Genomic DNA, 17,113 nt, shown 5'->3' with positions numbered 1-17,113 from the left:
TTAAGCATCTGCCTTCAGCTCAAGTCATAATCTCAGGGCCCTGGGACTGAGCTCTGCAGGGTGTCTGCTTCTCCCTCTGCCCACCCCCAACCCCCTCCACCCCCCACCACTTGTGTTTTCTCTCTCAAAGAAAATCTTTTTTAAAAATTTTTAAGAAATAATTGAAAAAAAAAAAAACCACTTCCAATGAAGTGTTAATAAATCAGATATATAACAAACTTCCAAAGATAACTGCAAAAGTATATTAGTCAGTGAAAGAAAGACTACCCAGTTTGGGATTTGTTTCACATTTTAGTTATCTATTTGACAACAACTTTGGAAGAATGGATACATTTTAAGTGATAAACTGTCACAAATTTTTAGGGTTTTATTTTTTTTATTATTTTTATTTATTTATGATAGTCACAGAGAGAGAGAGAGAGGCAGAGACACAGGCAGAGGGAGAAGCAGGCTCCATGCACCGGAAGCCCAACATGGGATTCGATCCCGGATCTCCAGGATCGCGCCCTGGGCCAAAGGCAGGCGCTAAACCGCTGCGCCACCCAGGGATCCCAATTTTTAGGGTTTTAAAGATACTATGTGTCACTCTATAATCTCAAAAATATTAATTAATATTGCGTTGGCCACAAATGTGTCCAATTTTATTAACCACAAGATAGGGAGCCTGAGTGGCTAAGGCGCTACGCACCAGCCTTCGGGCTCAGGTATCCTGGGATCAAACACCCGCTGCATCAGGCTCCCGCTCCATGAGGAGCCTGCTTCCCCCTTTGCCTGCCTCTCTCTCTCTCTCTCTCTCTCTCTCTCTCGGTCTCATGAGTGAATAAATAAAATCTTAAACACACACACACACACACAACATAAAATGTACAAAAAGTGAGCTGCTAACGACTCAAATCTCAAAAAAAGACAAAACAAAACTCACAACTGCTATTCCTCTAATAGCTATAACTATTATCCCAAGAATCAATAAATGAAAACTTTTTCAAAATTCTAATATACTACATACCTCTTAACTACCAAAATTAAAATGGCCACACAAAAGGAAGTCTATACAAATACACGAGAAAGTGAAAAATAGGCACAGTTTATCCACTGTGTATAAACTGTCTGATTTTCTCTAATTTCCAATGATGTAAAGAGACATAATTGCAAGGAATGTGCATTTAAGAAAATCTAAATAGTAACATACTAATAAGATAACTGTTATATAATATAATCAACATGAAGCCTGCTCTGAAAATAAAATTTCAAAATAGTTTAATATAAAGCTTTTATATATTTTACATTTTATTTTTTGGTTGTTTTTAAAAAGGCCATAGAATCATTTTTGAGTAATTTTATTTTTTAAACACAGGCATATTCACAGATATATATATATATATATATATATACACACCATGCTGCTTTAGGTGCTATGCTTTGAAGGACCATATATTTCTAGTGAAATTTTTCTTTCTGAATCAAATCAACTGTCAGTGATAAAACAGGCTGTCATTATTTCCCTGTCGCGATTTATTAAATGTGAAACACCAAAATTATGTATTTTCCAGACCAATATAGTGTCTGTAGATTATACTTCTCAAGAAAGGGTTAAGACATAATGACATCACTATACCGTAATTGTATATTCTGTATATTTTATCACAATAAAAATTGTTTTACAATTCTTTTTGGTCTATCTTGTCTGATTCTCCCTTCAGAAAAGCTCAGCAAAGCAAAATAAATTTCCTTCTAAAGTAAGAAAAAGAAAAACCTTCGTCTGATTCCTATGGAGCTTTAAAAAAAGACAGAAAATGTGATTACCCTTGATATTTCAGAAAATCTGGCACTTCTCCATTCGCCAGCCTTTTCCACATATATAATTCTGTGGGCCAAGGAGATCTTGACTATTTGGTTTTGGTTTTGTTAGTACAAGAAGCAACACATACAAATTTCTCAAGCCTTGGTGATCTGCACAGCTAACTTGCACCAGAATCACCTGAGATTCTTGTTTAAATGCAAATTCCTGCCCCCACTACAGACCATCTAAATCAGAGGATCTCACACCATTTCCACCAAGTATCCTGGGTGTGATTCTGGCTTCCAACAGATAATTCTGACTTTCTGGCTTCATCCAAGCCTCGGTGAGCCACAAAAAATAAAGAAAGAAAAAAACAGTAAGTATTCTCCTTTCCTCAGATACATTTTCAACCCAATGCCCTCTCTACCAATCCTTAAATTACAATATTGCACCTCTCAGCTCAGTAGTTCCCACGCTTTCCTGCACTTGAGAACCACCTTTGGAACTTTTAAAACTCCTGATCTCCAGCCCACACCAGATACCTATTATTTGAAAAGTCCAGGGGGAGAAAGCCAGGCATCAGTATTTCTAAAGATCTGTAGTTGAGTGCTATATATAACAAGATTTTTTTTTAATATTTATTTATTCATTCATGAGTGACAGAGAGACAGAGACAGAGACACAGGCCAAGGGAGAAGCAGGCTCCATGCAGGGAGCCTGACATGGGACTCGATCCTGGGTCTCCAGGATCATGCCCTGGGCTGAAGGCAGCGCCAAACCGCTGAGCCACCAGGGCCACCCTATATATAACAAGATTTTTAAACCACTGTCTTAACTACTGGATTTAGCAGATACAGATTAGAAAACCTATAACTTAAAATGACCTGTATGGGGCGCCCAGGTGCTCAGTTGGTTAAATGCGTGACTGACTTGACTCGTGATCATGACTCTGCTCATGATCTCAGGGTGTTGGGATGGATACCCACATCAGGTTCCCTGCACAGCATGGAGTCTGCTTGAGTTTCTCTCCCTCTACCCACCACCCCCACCACCCCCCTCACTCACATGCTGGCTTTCTCTCTCAAATAAATCAATAAATAATATAAATAAATAAATAAATAAATAAATAAATAAATAACCGACCTATAAGGAGCCAAGAAATATACTATAATGGTATTAAGTTTTTTAATTTCCAGATATATCTGTATCTATAAATTTCCTTTTTATTTTAAGCCAATAGGAAAATTTTTGTCAATTCATTTATTAAAGCTTCCTTAAGATTACTTTTTGAAAGAATGTTAAGACAAAAAAATCATTTCATGTCAAACACTAAGATTATGCCATGCATATAAAGTTCAAAGAAAAGTTCATCATAATTTCATTTGCACATTAATTTCAGTGATTTTGAGAAATATAATCATTGAGAAGGCAACAAAAAATTCAAAGTTCATTTTTTAGATATTTAAAAGCAATTCCAAATATTCTGTTAACTCCAAACAAACTCTGCTAAATTTAGAATAGCAACAATATGGTTAAATTTTACAATACGGTTTAAATTTTGCATTAGTTCTTTCCCCAATACTGACTTGATAGCTAACTTCTCTGAAAGAAAATAATTTTGATACATCTCTGAAAGAAAATAATAATTCTGATAGATCTTCCTTTTAGTCTTTACTAATGCCACAGATGCTGATTATATAACCTGTCAGTAGCCCTTAGAGAAATCTAATGATTCATACAGGAAAAAAATGTTTAAATCTTGATTCTTTCAACACAGGCATATTGTTCAATCACAACACATCATTTTTAACCATTCAACTTCAACTTGAACTTTATTCATTATGTAACACAATAAAATATGCCATATATATGTAAATATATAAAAGCCCAAGTACCACAAACTATAACTCTACAAGTTACCCCAAAAAAGTGAAACATTTTTCAAAATCATACCAATGTTTACACATTTAATACCTGAAATATTTTTGCAAGAGCTTCATTATACAAAGACACATTTCACTAGCTCTTGCAGGCCTCATACTTCACTGCAGTTTGGCTGTTGCACGCTCCTTTTATTATTTTTTGTTTGTTTGTTTTAGAGGAGCAGGGGAGGGGCAGAGGGAGACTGAGAGAAAGAATCTTAAGCAGGCTCCACACCCAGCATGGAACCCCAAACGGGGCTCAATCACTACTCTGAGATCATGACCTGAGCCAAAATCAAGAGTTGGATGCTTAACCAAACTGAGCCACCCAGGCACCCCTAGTGCACTTTCCTTTTAGAAGAATAAATATCACTATAACCGAAATTTTAAAAATTCATCCTTAATAAATTAAAGCATCTCAAGTACTGAAACAATTATTTCCTAAATTTTCCTTTCTGCTCAAAAGTCCCATTTGTGGTTATCTTTAATAAAAACTCAAAAAATATGGGGTGCCTAAGTGGCTCAATCAGTTAAGCATCTGCCTTCAACTCAGGTCATGAGCTCAGGGTCCTGGGATCAGGCCCCACATCATGCTTCCTGCTCAGCAGAGCCTGCTTCTCCCTCTCCCTCTGTGCTCTCTCTCTCAAATAAACAAATAAAATATTTTTTAGAAATTTCAAAAAACACAATATAAACTAAATCTCAACAATTTCAATTTCAATAAGCATACTTTTAGTATGACTTCTAAAAGAATCACACTGAAAACACAAAGCAAAACAGTAAGGTAATATCTTGATACAGAATGGATATATATAGCAGCTACTTTTACATCTGAAAAGAGCATGGTCTTGGTTAAGTTCTAAAACTCTGCTCATAATTTAAGCCCTCAAATCAGTATCAGTGCCACCTATGAACAAGAAGTAACATGTGTATCTGTATGATATAATTCAGATGGGTACTCAAAGCATAAGCCAAAAGCCAAGTGTAACACATTCCATTTGAAATACCAATAATTACCCACTCTCACAGGAACCAAATTACAAAATTAATAAGAACTGTTTTTTTATTTTTTATGTAAAACAGAAAAGTTTTATAAAGATAAATGTTGGGTCAAGTTGACAAAATCAGTTTATAAGCTTACTCAAGATATTCAAAATAAAAAAAAAATGGGGGGATCCCTGAGTGGCTCAGTGGTTTAGCACCTGCCTTTGGTGCAGGGCATGATCCCAGGATCAAGTCCCGCATCAGGCTCCCTGCATGGAGCCTGCTTCTCCCCCTGCCTGTGTTTCTGCCTCTCTCTCTTTCTGTCTCTCATGAATAAATAAAATCTTTTTTAAAAAAATAAAATTAAAAAAAAATTTTTAGAGTAAAGATCAACACAAAACAGAATGAAGAAACAATCAAAGACCATAATTTAAGTCAGAAGTATTCAAATTTGATCCGTATCTTACAAACAACTCAACCAGTAGAGACTTCACAGCCATTATCATAGCTTACACAGCTCAGCAAGGTACATTCATTACTTGGAAGGTACCACACAAGGCTTTAAAAAAAAAAAAGTTAAAAAAAAAAAAAAACATGTTAGTGTTAATTAGGTCTTTCAGATAGATACTAGTCAGTAGGATAGTTTCACCTATATAGGGCTCTCTGATCTATATGTATCTATATTCAATTTTTAAACATTGGAACTGACCTGTGGTATACAAAGTGAAACTCCTTTTACTAGATCAGACTCATAGTACCTTAGTAAAAATTTAAAAAACAAAACAAGTACAGGAAGCAGTGCTCAGCATCATTTATCATTAGTAAAATATACTATCATGGTTATCACCACAGAGACGTACAATGTTCAGTGTTCTCTGAACATATGGAAAAACTGGAATCCTCATACATTGCTGGTGGGAATGTAAAATAAAACAGCCATTCTGGAAAAGTTTGTCAGTTTCTTAAAAGCTAAGCATAGAAGGGGGGGAAAAAAGTTAAGCAGAGGTATACCATATGACCCAGCAATCTAACTCCTTAAAATCTAGATTAAGAGAAATAACACACGTCCATACACATATGGTGAGTTCATAAACAAAATACGGTATATCATATACAATGGAATATTAGCAATAAAAAATAACAAAATACTGACATATGCTCCAAGACAGATGAACCTCAAAAATGTTATGGTAAGTGGAAGAAACCAGAAACAAATAGCTGAATACTGTAGTATTCCACTTTTATGGAATTTCCAAAAAGAAAAAGAAAATCTTACAAACAGAGAAATTGTATCAGTAGTTGGCTTCCCTGGGAGTAAGGAGTGACTGCAAACATGCTCAAGGAAATTCCGAGGGGTTAATAAAAACGGATCATGATAATGGTTGCACAACTCCATAAATTTACTGAAAACCAGTTTATTGTATACTTATAAATAGGTGAACTCTACGATATGGAAATTATAGAATAAAATGAAAAGAATAAAAAGAACTAATGGGGCACCTGGGTGGCTCAGTGGTTGAGCGTCTGTCTGCCCTTGGCTCAAGTCATGATCCTGGGGCCTGGGACTGAGTCCGGCATCGGGCTCCTCACAGGGAGCCTGCTCCCTCTGCCTGTGTCTCTGCCTCCCTCTGTGTCTCTCATGAATAAATAAATAAAATCTTTAAAAAAAAAAAAAAAGAATAAATTCAATAAACAATATACCTATGTTTAACACCTGCTGACCACTCTCTGCCAGACTTTTATTTCAGAGCTCATTCTAAGAGCAAATCAGAGACTGAAACACTATCTTCTCAACTGTACTACATCTGAAGCCTGTATTTATCATTCAACCAACAATTATCAAGAACCTACTACAAGCAAGATACTGTGTATTGCTCTACTTTGCTGACAGCCACTATTATTACATGGAGAAGAAAAATCATACTCTAATTCTCTTCCTTCTATAGCTGTTTTAAATTCAACACAAAGGGAACATGAAAAATCAAGTATTGGGATTTATTAGATAAAGAACAGATTATTACAAACAATAAACATTTTTTTAAGATTTTATTTATTCAAAAGAGACATGCAGAGAGGCAGAGACAGAGGCAGAGGGACAAGCAGGCTCCATGCAGGATCCCAGGACCACGACCTGAGCCAAAGGCAGACACACAACAACTGAGACACCCAGGTACCCCCAAACAACGAACATTTTAAAGCGACATAAAAAGGGGATCCCTGGGCAGCCCTGGTGGCGCAGCGGTTTGGCGCCGCCTGCAGCCTTGGGTGTGATCCTGGAGACTCGAGATCGAGTCCCACATCCGGCTCCCTGCATGGAGCCTGCTTCCCCCTCTCCCTGTGTCTCTGCCTCTCTCTCTCTCTATGAATAAATAAATAAAATCTTAAAAAAAAAAGGGGGGGGATCCCTGGGTGACTCAGGGGTTTAGCGCCTGCCTTTGGCCCAGGGCGCGATTCTGGAGTCCCGAGATCGAGTCCCACGTCGGGCTCCCAGCATGGAGCCTGCTTCTCCCTCCTGTGTCTCTGCCTCTCTCTCTCTATGTCTATCATAAATAAATAAATAAATCTTTAAAAAAGATAAAATAAAGCGACATAAAAATGCTAGGAATCAGAATGCTTAATATCTGAAAAATTTTCAAAACAGTCATTCATAGTGAGTTATAATAACACTCTTGATCCCTGGTCAAAAGTTCTCATGCTCTCTGGCTTTCTTTTAATTTTGTTAATCAATACTGCCTACTATTAGTAACAGTCAATATACCATTTTAAAGAATTTCACCTTATGTACAAACCAACCAGCATTTCATCTGTCCTTACATATGAAGCACTGTTTCAACACAGGCATCATCTAGGTATATAAAAAGGAATTGGATATATTTAACCAGAAGAAAAATTAGGGGGTGAGGGGAATAGATGAAACTCAATAAATGATAAAAGCTGTACAGCCTACACAAAGTCTTTACTTCACTAGAATAAAATTAGCTTAATTCCTTTCCAAAACAAATTATTTCACCACAATCCAGAAAATGTCCAAATCATTATTCACTTTTCCTACCTAACCTCCAATTAATTCTTTCACTCAAGGGTATCCTCTTTGCATATACAGATGTTTACTTATGTTCTTTCCTACAAATAGGTAAGAAATAAGTGACAAGAACATATATCAAAATGTTTATTTGGAGAATACTTTAAAGCTCTTTAAACAGGAATATAGTGACGCCTCGATGGCTCAGTGGTTTGGCGCCTGCCTTCAGCCCAGGGCATGATCCTGGAGACCCGGGATGGAGTCCCGTGTCAGGCTCCCTACATGGAGTCTCTCTCTCTCTGCCTGTGTCTCTGCCTGTGTCTCTGCCTCTCTCTCTGCATCTCTCATTAATAAAAAAAATAAATAAAATCTTTTTTAAAAATTATTTTAAAAATAATAAAAATAAACAGGAATATATTTCTACAGGTTATCACTCCTGTTACTTAAAAAATTATCTGTTAGTTCATACATCAAAAATTTACCGGACACAACAATAAAACAAAAAAAGACGCATGTCCTAAAAGAGCTTATATTCTGTTCATCAAATAAGCTCAAAAACCAAGTATATAAGACAACACTTAGTGTATTAAGCATTCCTTATCATAATCACAGGTAATTAAGATAATGCCAACTCTGTTCTGCTGTTTCCATCTAAAGTACTACTAGAGGAAGTTCTACTATTCATTTCCCTGGCATATAAAACAACTCTAATGTGTTAGAAATCAATTCCAAGTCTATAATCCCTTAAAAAAGGGGGGGGGGGTGCAGCCCAGGTGGCTCAGCAGTTTAGCGCCGCCTTCAGCTCAGGGTGTGATAGGAGACCTGGGATCAAGTCCCACATTGGGCTCCCTGCATGGAGCCTGCTTCTCCCTCTGCCTGTGTCTCTGCTTCTCTCCCTCTCTCTCTCTGTTTCTCATGAACAAATAAATTTAATTTAATTTTTTAAAAAAGAAAATTTGGGGGGCTTCTGGGTCTTTCAGTTGGCTGAGCATCCAACTCTTGATTTCGGCTCAGGTCATGATCTCAGGTCATGAGATCGAGCCCCGTGTTGGGCTCTGTGCTTAGTATTAGTAGAGTTTGCTTCTCTCCCCCTCCTCTCCCTCTGCCCCTCCCCACATACTGTCTCTAATAAATAAATCTTTAAAAAAAGAAAAAAAAAAATTTCTATCAGTTGCTTTACAACTAAAAAGTCTAAACTCTCAGAGAATAAGGGAAATCAGATATTGAATAATAAGTGATCAATTAACTATAACAAAAAAGGTATAAAGCACTTTAGTTATCTGAACAAACAACTTATCACAATGAAGCAACAAAACATAAAATCCCTCTTGGAATTATTGAAACACTTCTCCAAATTATCAAAGATGAACCAAAAACGAATCTCAATATTTCCTTTTTGTCACACACAGAGACAAACACAGAAGGAGAGAGAGGGAAGGAGGAAAGGAGGGAGGGGGAGAGAGCAAATGAAAGAGTAAGAGAGAGGGCAGCCCGGGTGGCTTAGCGGTTTAGCACTGCCTTCAGCCCAGGGTGTGATCCTGGAGACTGGGGATCGAGTCCCATGGCAGGCTCCCTGAATGGAGCCTGCTTCTCCCTCTGCCTGTGTCTCTGCGCCTCTCTCTCTCTCTCTCTCTCTCTGTCTCTGTCTCTGTCTCTCATGAATAAATAAAATCTTTAAAAAAAAAAGGTACTTTAAAAAAAAATGAAAACATATCCTCACAAAGACTTAATACAAGATTGTTCTTAGCAAGCTTGATTAAGAATCAAAGCATGTAATATATAATAGCCAAAAACTCAAAACAGCCCAGGTATCCATCAACAGGAAATGGCTAACACACTTTGGTTTCACATTTATTGGAATACCACTCAGTCATAAGAAAGGAACAAGCTGCTGATACACATAATATCATGGATGAATCTCAAAAACTATGCTGAGCTAAATACATCAGATACAAAAGAGTACACACTATACAGGATTCCACTTATATGAGCTTCAAGAGGCTAAATTAATCTTTAGTACCAAAAAAAAAAAAAAAAAAAACCAGAAGAGTGATACAATCTATGGGAAGGGGATGCAGAATTAGCTGAAAAGACATATAAGGAAGATTTCTGGGTTGGTAATAACGTTCTGTATCTTGATAAGGATTTGCATTACGCAAGTGTGTGCACTGGTCAAACCCATCAATGTATACTTAAGATCTGTACGTATCACTGTATGTAAATGTAATCTTTAAAAAGTCTAAACAAAAAAAATTAATTAAAAAATTAAAAGCCTAAACAAATACTGAACTATACTCAACAAAGTGCATGCTGAAGTACTTAAAGGAGAAGCATACCAATAGCTACAACTTATTTTAAATGAATCAAAAACAAAAGATATAGCAAGAGATAGATAAAGGAAGGGACAGATGCAATAAAGCAAATACAGCAAACTATTAATTATGTGATCAGTATACAGATGTTCAGCATCAATTCTTTCAACTTTACAACACTTTGAAATTTTCCATAATAAAATTTTGGGAGAAAGGGTACATGGGAGGCTCAGTGGGTTAAGCGCCCAACTTTTGGTTTTCCACTCAGGTCATTATGCCAGGATCCTGTGCTCAGGGGGTTGTCTGTCTGAGATTCTCTCTTCCCCTTCCTTGCCCCTCTCCTGGCACTTGCTCACTCCCTTGCTCCCGCGTGTGCTCTGTTTCTCTCTCAAATAAATCTTTTAAAAAATGTTGGTGGAAGAGTTAAACTCTATCCATTATTTTGTTTTATATCTATATCTTAAAACCCAACAATTCCACACACACACACACACACACACGTATGTGTGTGTGTGTGTGTGTGTGTGTGTGAATCTTAAAACCCAACAATTCCAATCCTAAACACATACACCGGCCTATAGATACTTCACATGGGCTCCAGTACTGTTCACAGTAATTCTGTCCATAATAGCAGAAAAGAAAACCACCTAAATATCCATTAAATAGATTGGAGCAATATGCTTTGGTTTATGGTAGCAGTGAAAATGAATTAACCACAATGTGGGTGCATCTGGGAAATGTAACTTTGATTGAAAAAAACAAGTCACAAAACATAGTATAAAAATTTTAACCTTTTTTAAAGTTAAAAAAGTAAGTAAAACTTAAGCAGTACTGTTTAGGGATACATACAAATCTGGTAACCTATAAAATAAAACAAGGGAATAATAAAAATCTTGGAGGAGGGCGCCTCAGTGGCTGAGTCGGCTGACTCTTGATTTCAGCTGGGATCATGATCTCAGGATCATGAGATCAAGGTCCATACTCAGTGGGGAGTTGCTTGAGATTCTCTCTCTCCCTCTTCCTATGCCCCCACCCCTGCTCACTCGAGCACACATTCTCTCTCAAATAAATAAATAAATCCTCAAAAAAATTTCAGGGCAACAGGAGAGAATGCATGAAGACTGATCAAGAAGCAACATATGGTAACTTCAACAGGCTAGTGTTCTATTCATTAAATTGGGCAATGATTTCATGAATGCTTGTTTTTTATGCTTCATAATTCATATTTTCATGCTATATTCTCTTAATGCTTAGAATATTTCAAAATTCAAAATGGGAAAAGAGGACTACTGGATCAGGACTCAACTAAAACAACTTAGGTTTCAAGATACTTATTCACTATTTCTTTATAACTACAGTGTTTAAGATGTATGTAAGTCTTCACTGGACTTATATTGGCAAGAAGTTTCTGAATTTAGAATTTTCTGGATTTTAGAATGGCAATAAAGTACTTATACTATATATATATATATACACACACACACCATATAAAGTACTTTCCTGAAAGCCCTCTTTTTTTTTCTTTTTTTCTTTTTTTTAAGATGTATTTATTCATTCATTCAGAGAGAGCGAAGAGAGAGGCAGAGACACAGGCGGAGGGAGAAGCAGGCTCCATGCAGGGAGCCCGATGTGGGACTTGATCCTGGGTCTCCAGGATCACACCCCAGGCTGCAGGCGGCGCTAAACCGCTGCGCCACCAGGGCTGCCCTTCTGAAAACCCTCTTGCAAGTCTCCTGTAGCACCCTGAAATCAAACACTTCAATTTTTTTTATTTTTTGATATTTCACCAAGGAAAGCTATCCCAATTACACCAAGAGGGGCACACTGATTATAAATATTCTAACATCAGATCAGGTCAGATGTTGATCATGATCAAGTCAGTCATCAAAAACTTGGTTTTCGGGCAGCCCAGGTGGCTCAGCGGTTTAGCGTCACCTTCGGCCCAGGGCATGATCCTGGAGACCCGGGACTGAGTCCCATGTCGGGTTCCCTGTGTGGAGCCTACTTCTCCCTCTACCTGTGTGTCTCTGCCTCTCTCTCTCTCTCATGAATAAATAAATAAAATCTTAAAAAAAAAAATTTTGGTTTTCTGAGTTCTTTATATAGCAAAATTGTAGGTGAGGGCTGTGGACCTGTACTTTCAAAGAGGTTCAACTTTACCTAAACAGTAAATTCCATGCATTACTTTTTTAAACCTTTCTAGCTAATTCATTTTCTTTAATGATCATTAAAACACAAATTTTAAAGTAATCCCCCTTATACTATAAATACTCAACTTTTATTTCACAAAAGGAAAACATGTATAAAACAATTTCTCTTTTTTTTTTTCTATTTCACTTGTATATCTTTATAATACATTTATTTGTCAGTGGAGAAAAAATACACATAAAATTTTACTTTAGGCAGATAACCAGTACTAAGCTGAAATCTAAGCAATGTGATAAGAAATATGTGTATACAGTTTACTGGTATAATGAAATCAATCAAAAAAAGCATTTTGTACTAAGTCACTGAAATTCATAAATAAAATTTTAATCACCTTTCTCCATCAACACCGGTCTAAAGAAAACAGTTTACTCAAGCCTGAATCCCATTTACTCTTTTAGTAAAACACATTAAAACCCAAAAGCACAGCTCTTTAGAAAGATCTTCAGAGGCACCTGGCTGGCTCAGTTGGTAAAGCATACAACTCTACCCCAAAGTTGTGAGTTTGAACCCCATATTGGGTGTAGAGATTACTTAAAAAAATAAAATCAAGAAAAGGAGGGAAGGAAGGAAGGAAGGAAGGAAGGAAGGAAGGAAGGAAGGAAGGAAGGAGAAAAGACATCTCTCCAGCATATTAAAGCACAATTCTTTTTACCATATTATTTGGGAAAGCAGTATGAGAAGCTGAGTCTTGACAACAAAACATGGATGTTTACCAAAAAGTTTCAAACACTGCAAAAATGTACCACTGAAGTTCCTCTCCTCCAAAACAAGTATGATAGAAACAAACCTCTCCCAAAACTCTCTTTTAGGGGCACCCAGGTGGCATAATCGGCTAAGCATCCCCTGTTTGGGCTCAGGTTGTGATCTCAGGGTTGTAAGATGTACCCCTAGTTGGGCTCTGTGCTCTGCAGGGAATCTACTTGGGATTCTTGCCTCTCCCTCTGCCCCTCTCCAACCCCCCACCCCAATCCTTCCTCTTCTTCTTTCTCTCTCATATAAATAAATAAATCTTAAAGGAGGGGGGGGATGAATCCTCCATTTTTAAATAATACCAACCAGCCCACAATCTGTAACCACAAAAGGGATACACTCGCTTCAGATTAATTTAAGGACCTATGTAAAGCAAGGAGCATCTGCAGAGAAAAAAAGACAATTTGATCTTTTAACACTGACATAGTCTTAGAATCCAGCTTACCTATGTTTGATGATTGCTAGCACTTTTCTGATAGTAAATTCAAATTATAATGCTACTTATTCAAAATTATATAGCAAGAAAGAGTTGCCAATAAAACCATTCTCCTTTTCAAAGGAAATGTAAAGCAATTAGCAATTAACTATGGTAACTGCACACCAGTGAGCTAAATGTAATGAGGACTACTTATGTACCAAGCACTGAGCTAAGCACATTGCATGTAATCTCATGCAACATTTTTTTTCCTACAAAGAGAGTTTTACCTTCTAAGAATAATTATACAGTAACTCCTGGTATATTTCATCTCCATATTTTTGTCATCTTAGTATACAATTTTAAGTGGTACTTTCTGAGCACCTGAAAGAAGTAATTAAGACTCATGGCTGTGTTTTCATTTGACTATATTACTTAAGTTTTCCCTGTTAAAGAAAGAAATACTTATTTTCTACAGTAAAGCCAAAAGAAGTGCCATATGCAGTTAAACAATCATCAGTGATGTACAGGCTAAATCGTAAGGTTTCAAATCTTTAAAGTGATCCCATCCCTTATTTCATTAGTATTTCAGGAAGTATGTTTTTATTTTTTTTTTAAAGACTTTATTTATTCATAGAGACACAGAGAGAGAGAGAGAGAGAGAGAGAGAGAGAGAGAGGCAGAGACACAGGCAGAGGGAGAAGCAGGCTCCATGCAGGGAGCCCAGCAAGGGACTCGATCCAGGGTCTCCAGGATCACGCCCTAGGCGGAAGGCGGCACTAAACCGCTGCACCACCAGGGCTGCCCAGGAAGTATGTTTTTATAACATTCTCGTAAAGATTAATTCATGGAGTTTCTGTTTGGAAAGATAAAAAAAAAATTGTGGAACTGGATAGTGGTGATGGTTGCTGCACAACAATGTGAAGGTAATTAATGCCACTGAACTGTACGCTTAAAAATGGTTAAAGTGGTAAATTTTATGTAAATGTCACCACAAAAAAACACAATCATTCTATTTTGTGCAATACACATAATTTAAAATTAATGTACTATAATACAGTCTTAAAATTTTTTCAGCTCATTATTTGAAATAGAAGCCCTGCAACACTGCTCCAAAGAAAAGAGTAAGGGACAATTTTTGGCCTGGTAAGATTTACTTCGACTCAGAACCGTAATATTTAATCAACTAAAAACAGGAATAGCAAAATCTGTCCGGTCAGCGGCATCTACTGTCAACTCTCATACCAACAATACATCACCTTAATAACAGTGTAAAGTGTCTTGGCTGTATTGAGCGCCCAATAAATGAATGGACCAAACTGTTGACTAAAACGTGTAATGTTGCACTTTTAACAACAGCCTTCACTTTAACAGTCTAGAAAATACTCTAACAAGACAGAACGCGTGAACGCAATACAGGTATAAATCGCTTCGGTTCAAGTTCGGAATGACCGGAATAACTGATTAACGTGAGGAAAGACCCAAGAGATGAAAGTGATGGGTCTTTAAAATCTTCTATCTGGGATTGAATATGAACCTGATGGATACTTGCGGTACTATTTTTAACTGAACTTTCTGGCCTTTGGTCAAAGTTTTGCTAGCAAAACGCCAAAGTGGAAACGCTGGGAGCGAAGCCCGGAGCCTCTGCTTTGGCCTAGGCGAAGTCATGCCCTTCGCGCTAACGAGGGACCAGGGCGTCAGGGTGCCATGAAAACACACAAACCACACGCTGACGCGAAAATCGGGGAGACGCCAGGGCGAGGACGTCGGACGGGACGCAGCCCATCACCACGTCCCGCTCCTGCACCGAGAGGCGGTCTTCAGCCAGGTCCTGCCCCGTGGCCAAGCCGCGCGGACTGAGTCACCCCGCCAGCGAGGCCAGAAACCCCAAAGGATAACCAAGGACTTCGGGAGGAAACGTCAGTTAATCACTAGAAAGGGAGGAGGCAGTTTTCCTCGGCTTTACAGTCACCAGGTCTCTCCCAGCGGGGAGTTCAAGTGAAAATCTGAGTTGTGGCGGAGAAAACATCCAAAGGGTCCAAGGATCGCCCACGCAAATTCCAGTCCTCCGGAGTGACCCCCTTGCCCAGAGCATCTCCTGCACCTTCCTCTCCAACCCCGGGGTCAAAATCCACACCCCCTTCTTTCCGAACATCCGTGCAGCTCCACGGCACCCGGGTCCCACCGTACCTGGGCGGTACGATCGTCTGGGCTTGGCCAAGCGTGGAAAATACGCACGGAGACTCGGCGGTGCGTTTCTGATTTCTAAGACCCGCTCCTTTTCTTAAACCAAGAGCCAGGGAGCAGGCTTTACGTGCTGACTCTGGACATGGGTGTTTCAGGGCTGCCTGAGGAAGGACGGGCCGCGAGGAGGAGAGACTCCTTCTCCTCGACAGCTCGGACGGATTCCTTGGCCCCGGCTCTTTGTCATCTCCCCAGAGGGCGAGCGGCGGGTTTCCCCGGCCCCGACCACGGCCCGGCGCCGCATGCCGCTGGCCTGAGGCTGCAGGGCGACGCCCCCCCCCCCCCCCCAGGCCCAGGAGAGGCGGGGAGCGGGGCCGGTGCTTCCTCCCGGGGCGGCGGGCGGCGGGCGGCGGGCGGGGGTGACACCCGCCCCGGGAGGCGGGAGCGGAGGAATCCAGCGCGGCTCCAACTGCTGGAACTCGGTCGCGGAAAGTGTCCGGCCTCCGACCCGGGCCCGGCTGCCGGAAGCGGGGCGGGAGGGGCGAGACCTCCCTCCCACGGCTGGGTGGGCACGCGGGGCGGGGCGGGGCGGGGGGGCACCTACCAGCAAGCTCTCCACGTTGATGGGCGAGCGAGGGTCCCGGATCAGCGCCTCCAGCTTCCTCTGGCGGCTGGCGCCCGCCCCGTCCCCCGGCGCGGCCTCGGGGGCGCCGGGCATTTTCCCGGTCGCCGGGGCCCGGCTCATGCCGCCGCCGCCCGCGCTCCGGCCCGGGGCGCCCCGGGGCCTAGCGCCGCCCCCCGCACCGCCGGCTCCGGGCGGGGCTCCGCCGGGGCCCACCGCGCGCCTGTCGCGCCGGCTGCGGCTCTCAGCGCCGGCCCCGGGGGCCCGGGGTCGCCCGGCGGGGGCGGCGGCGGCGGCGAGCAGACGGCGTCCCCGCCCCTCAGTCAGATTCGCGCCGCCCGGTCCGCTCGTCCGCCGCCGCGAGCTCCCTCAGGACTCCGAGGGCGGGAGCGGGGGAAGCGGCGCGGCCACCGCCGGGCTGCGCCGCCCCGCCCTCCGGCGCTCCGGGAGGCCGAAAACCCGGGCTCGGGCCGCTACGGCCGCCGCCAGCCCGGCCCCATGCCCGCCGCGGCAGCCCCGCTCCACGAGCCCGCTCGCCTCACACACTCCCGCGCGGACCGCGTCTCCGGCCGCGCGCAGCCGCTACCCACAAGCCCCTCGGGCCGCGGCCGCCCGCGCGCGCCCCCGCCCGCCCCGCCCCGCCCCGCCCCGCGCGCGCCCCCGCTCGCCCCGCCCCGCCCCGCGCGCACGCGCGTGCGCCCCCGCCCCCGCCGCCCCTCGCCTCCATGTTTTTCTTTTTTTTTTTTTTTTTTTTTCCTTTTCGTTTCCTCCTGTCGGTCCCGCGCCGCGTCTCTCCTTTTGGAGCCTCTTTCCCTCCCCGCTTCCTCCCCCCCGCCCCCTTCGAGTTCTCCCGGGCGCGCGGCGGCCCTGAGCTCCGGCCGGGGGAGGGGGGCGACCCCGCGGCCTCGGGGCCC

At 41.4% G+C, this 17,113-nt stretch overlaps 1 protein-coding gene across 1 annotated transcript in view; it reads right to left on the bottom strand.

Annotated features, from left to right (window-relative positions):
• The window catches only part of ROCK2 (Rho associated coiled-coil containing protein kinase 2), a 135,549-nt gene extending 119,180 nt beyond the window's left edge, over positions 1–16,369 (bottom strand). The window contains exon 1 of the mRNA XM_072767714.1: positions 16,182–16,369. Within this exon, the coding sequence (XP_072623815.1) occupies positions 16,182–16,322 (141 nt within the window). The 5' untranslated portion in view covers positions 16,323–16,369. The remainder of the gene's footprint in view (positions 1–16,181) is intronic.
• Between the last annotated feature and the right edge of the window lie 744 nt (positions 16,370–17,113).

This window comes from Vulpes vulpes, chromosome 8 (genome assembly GCF_048418805.1).
Source record: "Vulpes vulpes isolate BD-2025 chromosome 8, VulVul3, whole genome shotgun sequence".
Classification (NCBI taxonomy): domain Eukaryota; kingdom Metazoa; phylum Chordata; class Mammalia; order Carnivora; family Canidae; genus Vulpes; species Vulpes vulpes.
This window is presented reverse-complemented; position numbering and strand designations above follow the sequence as displayed.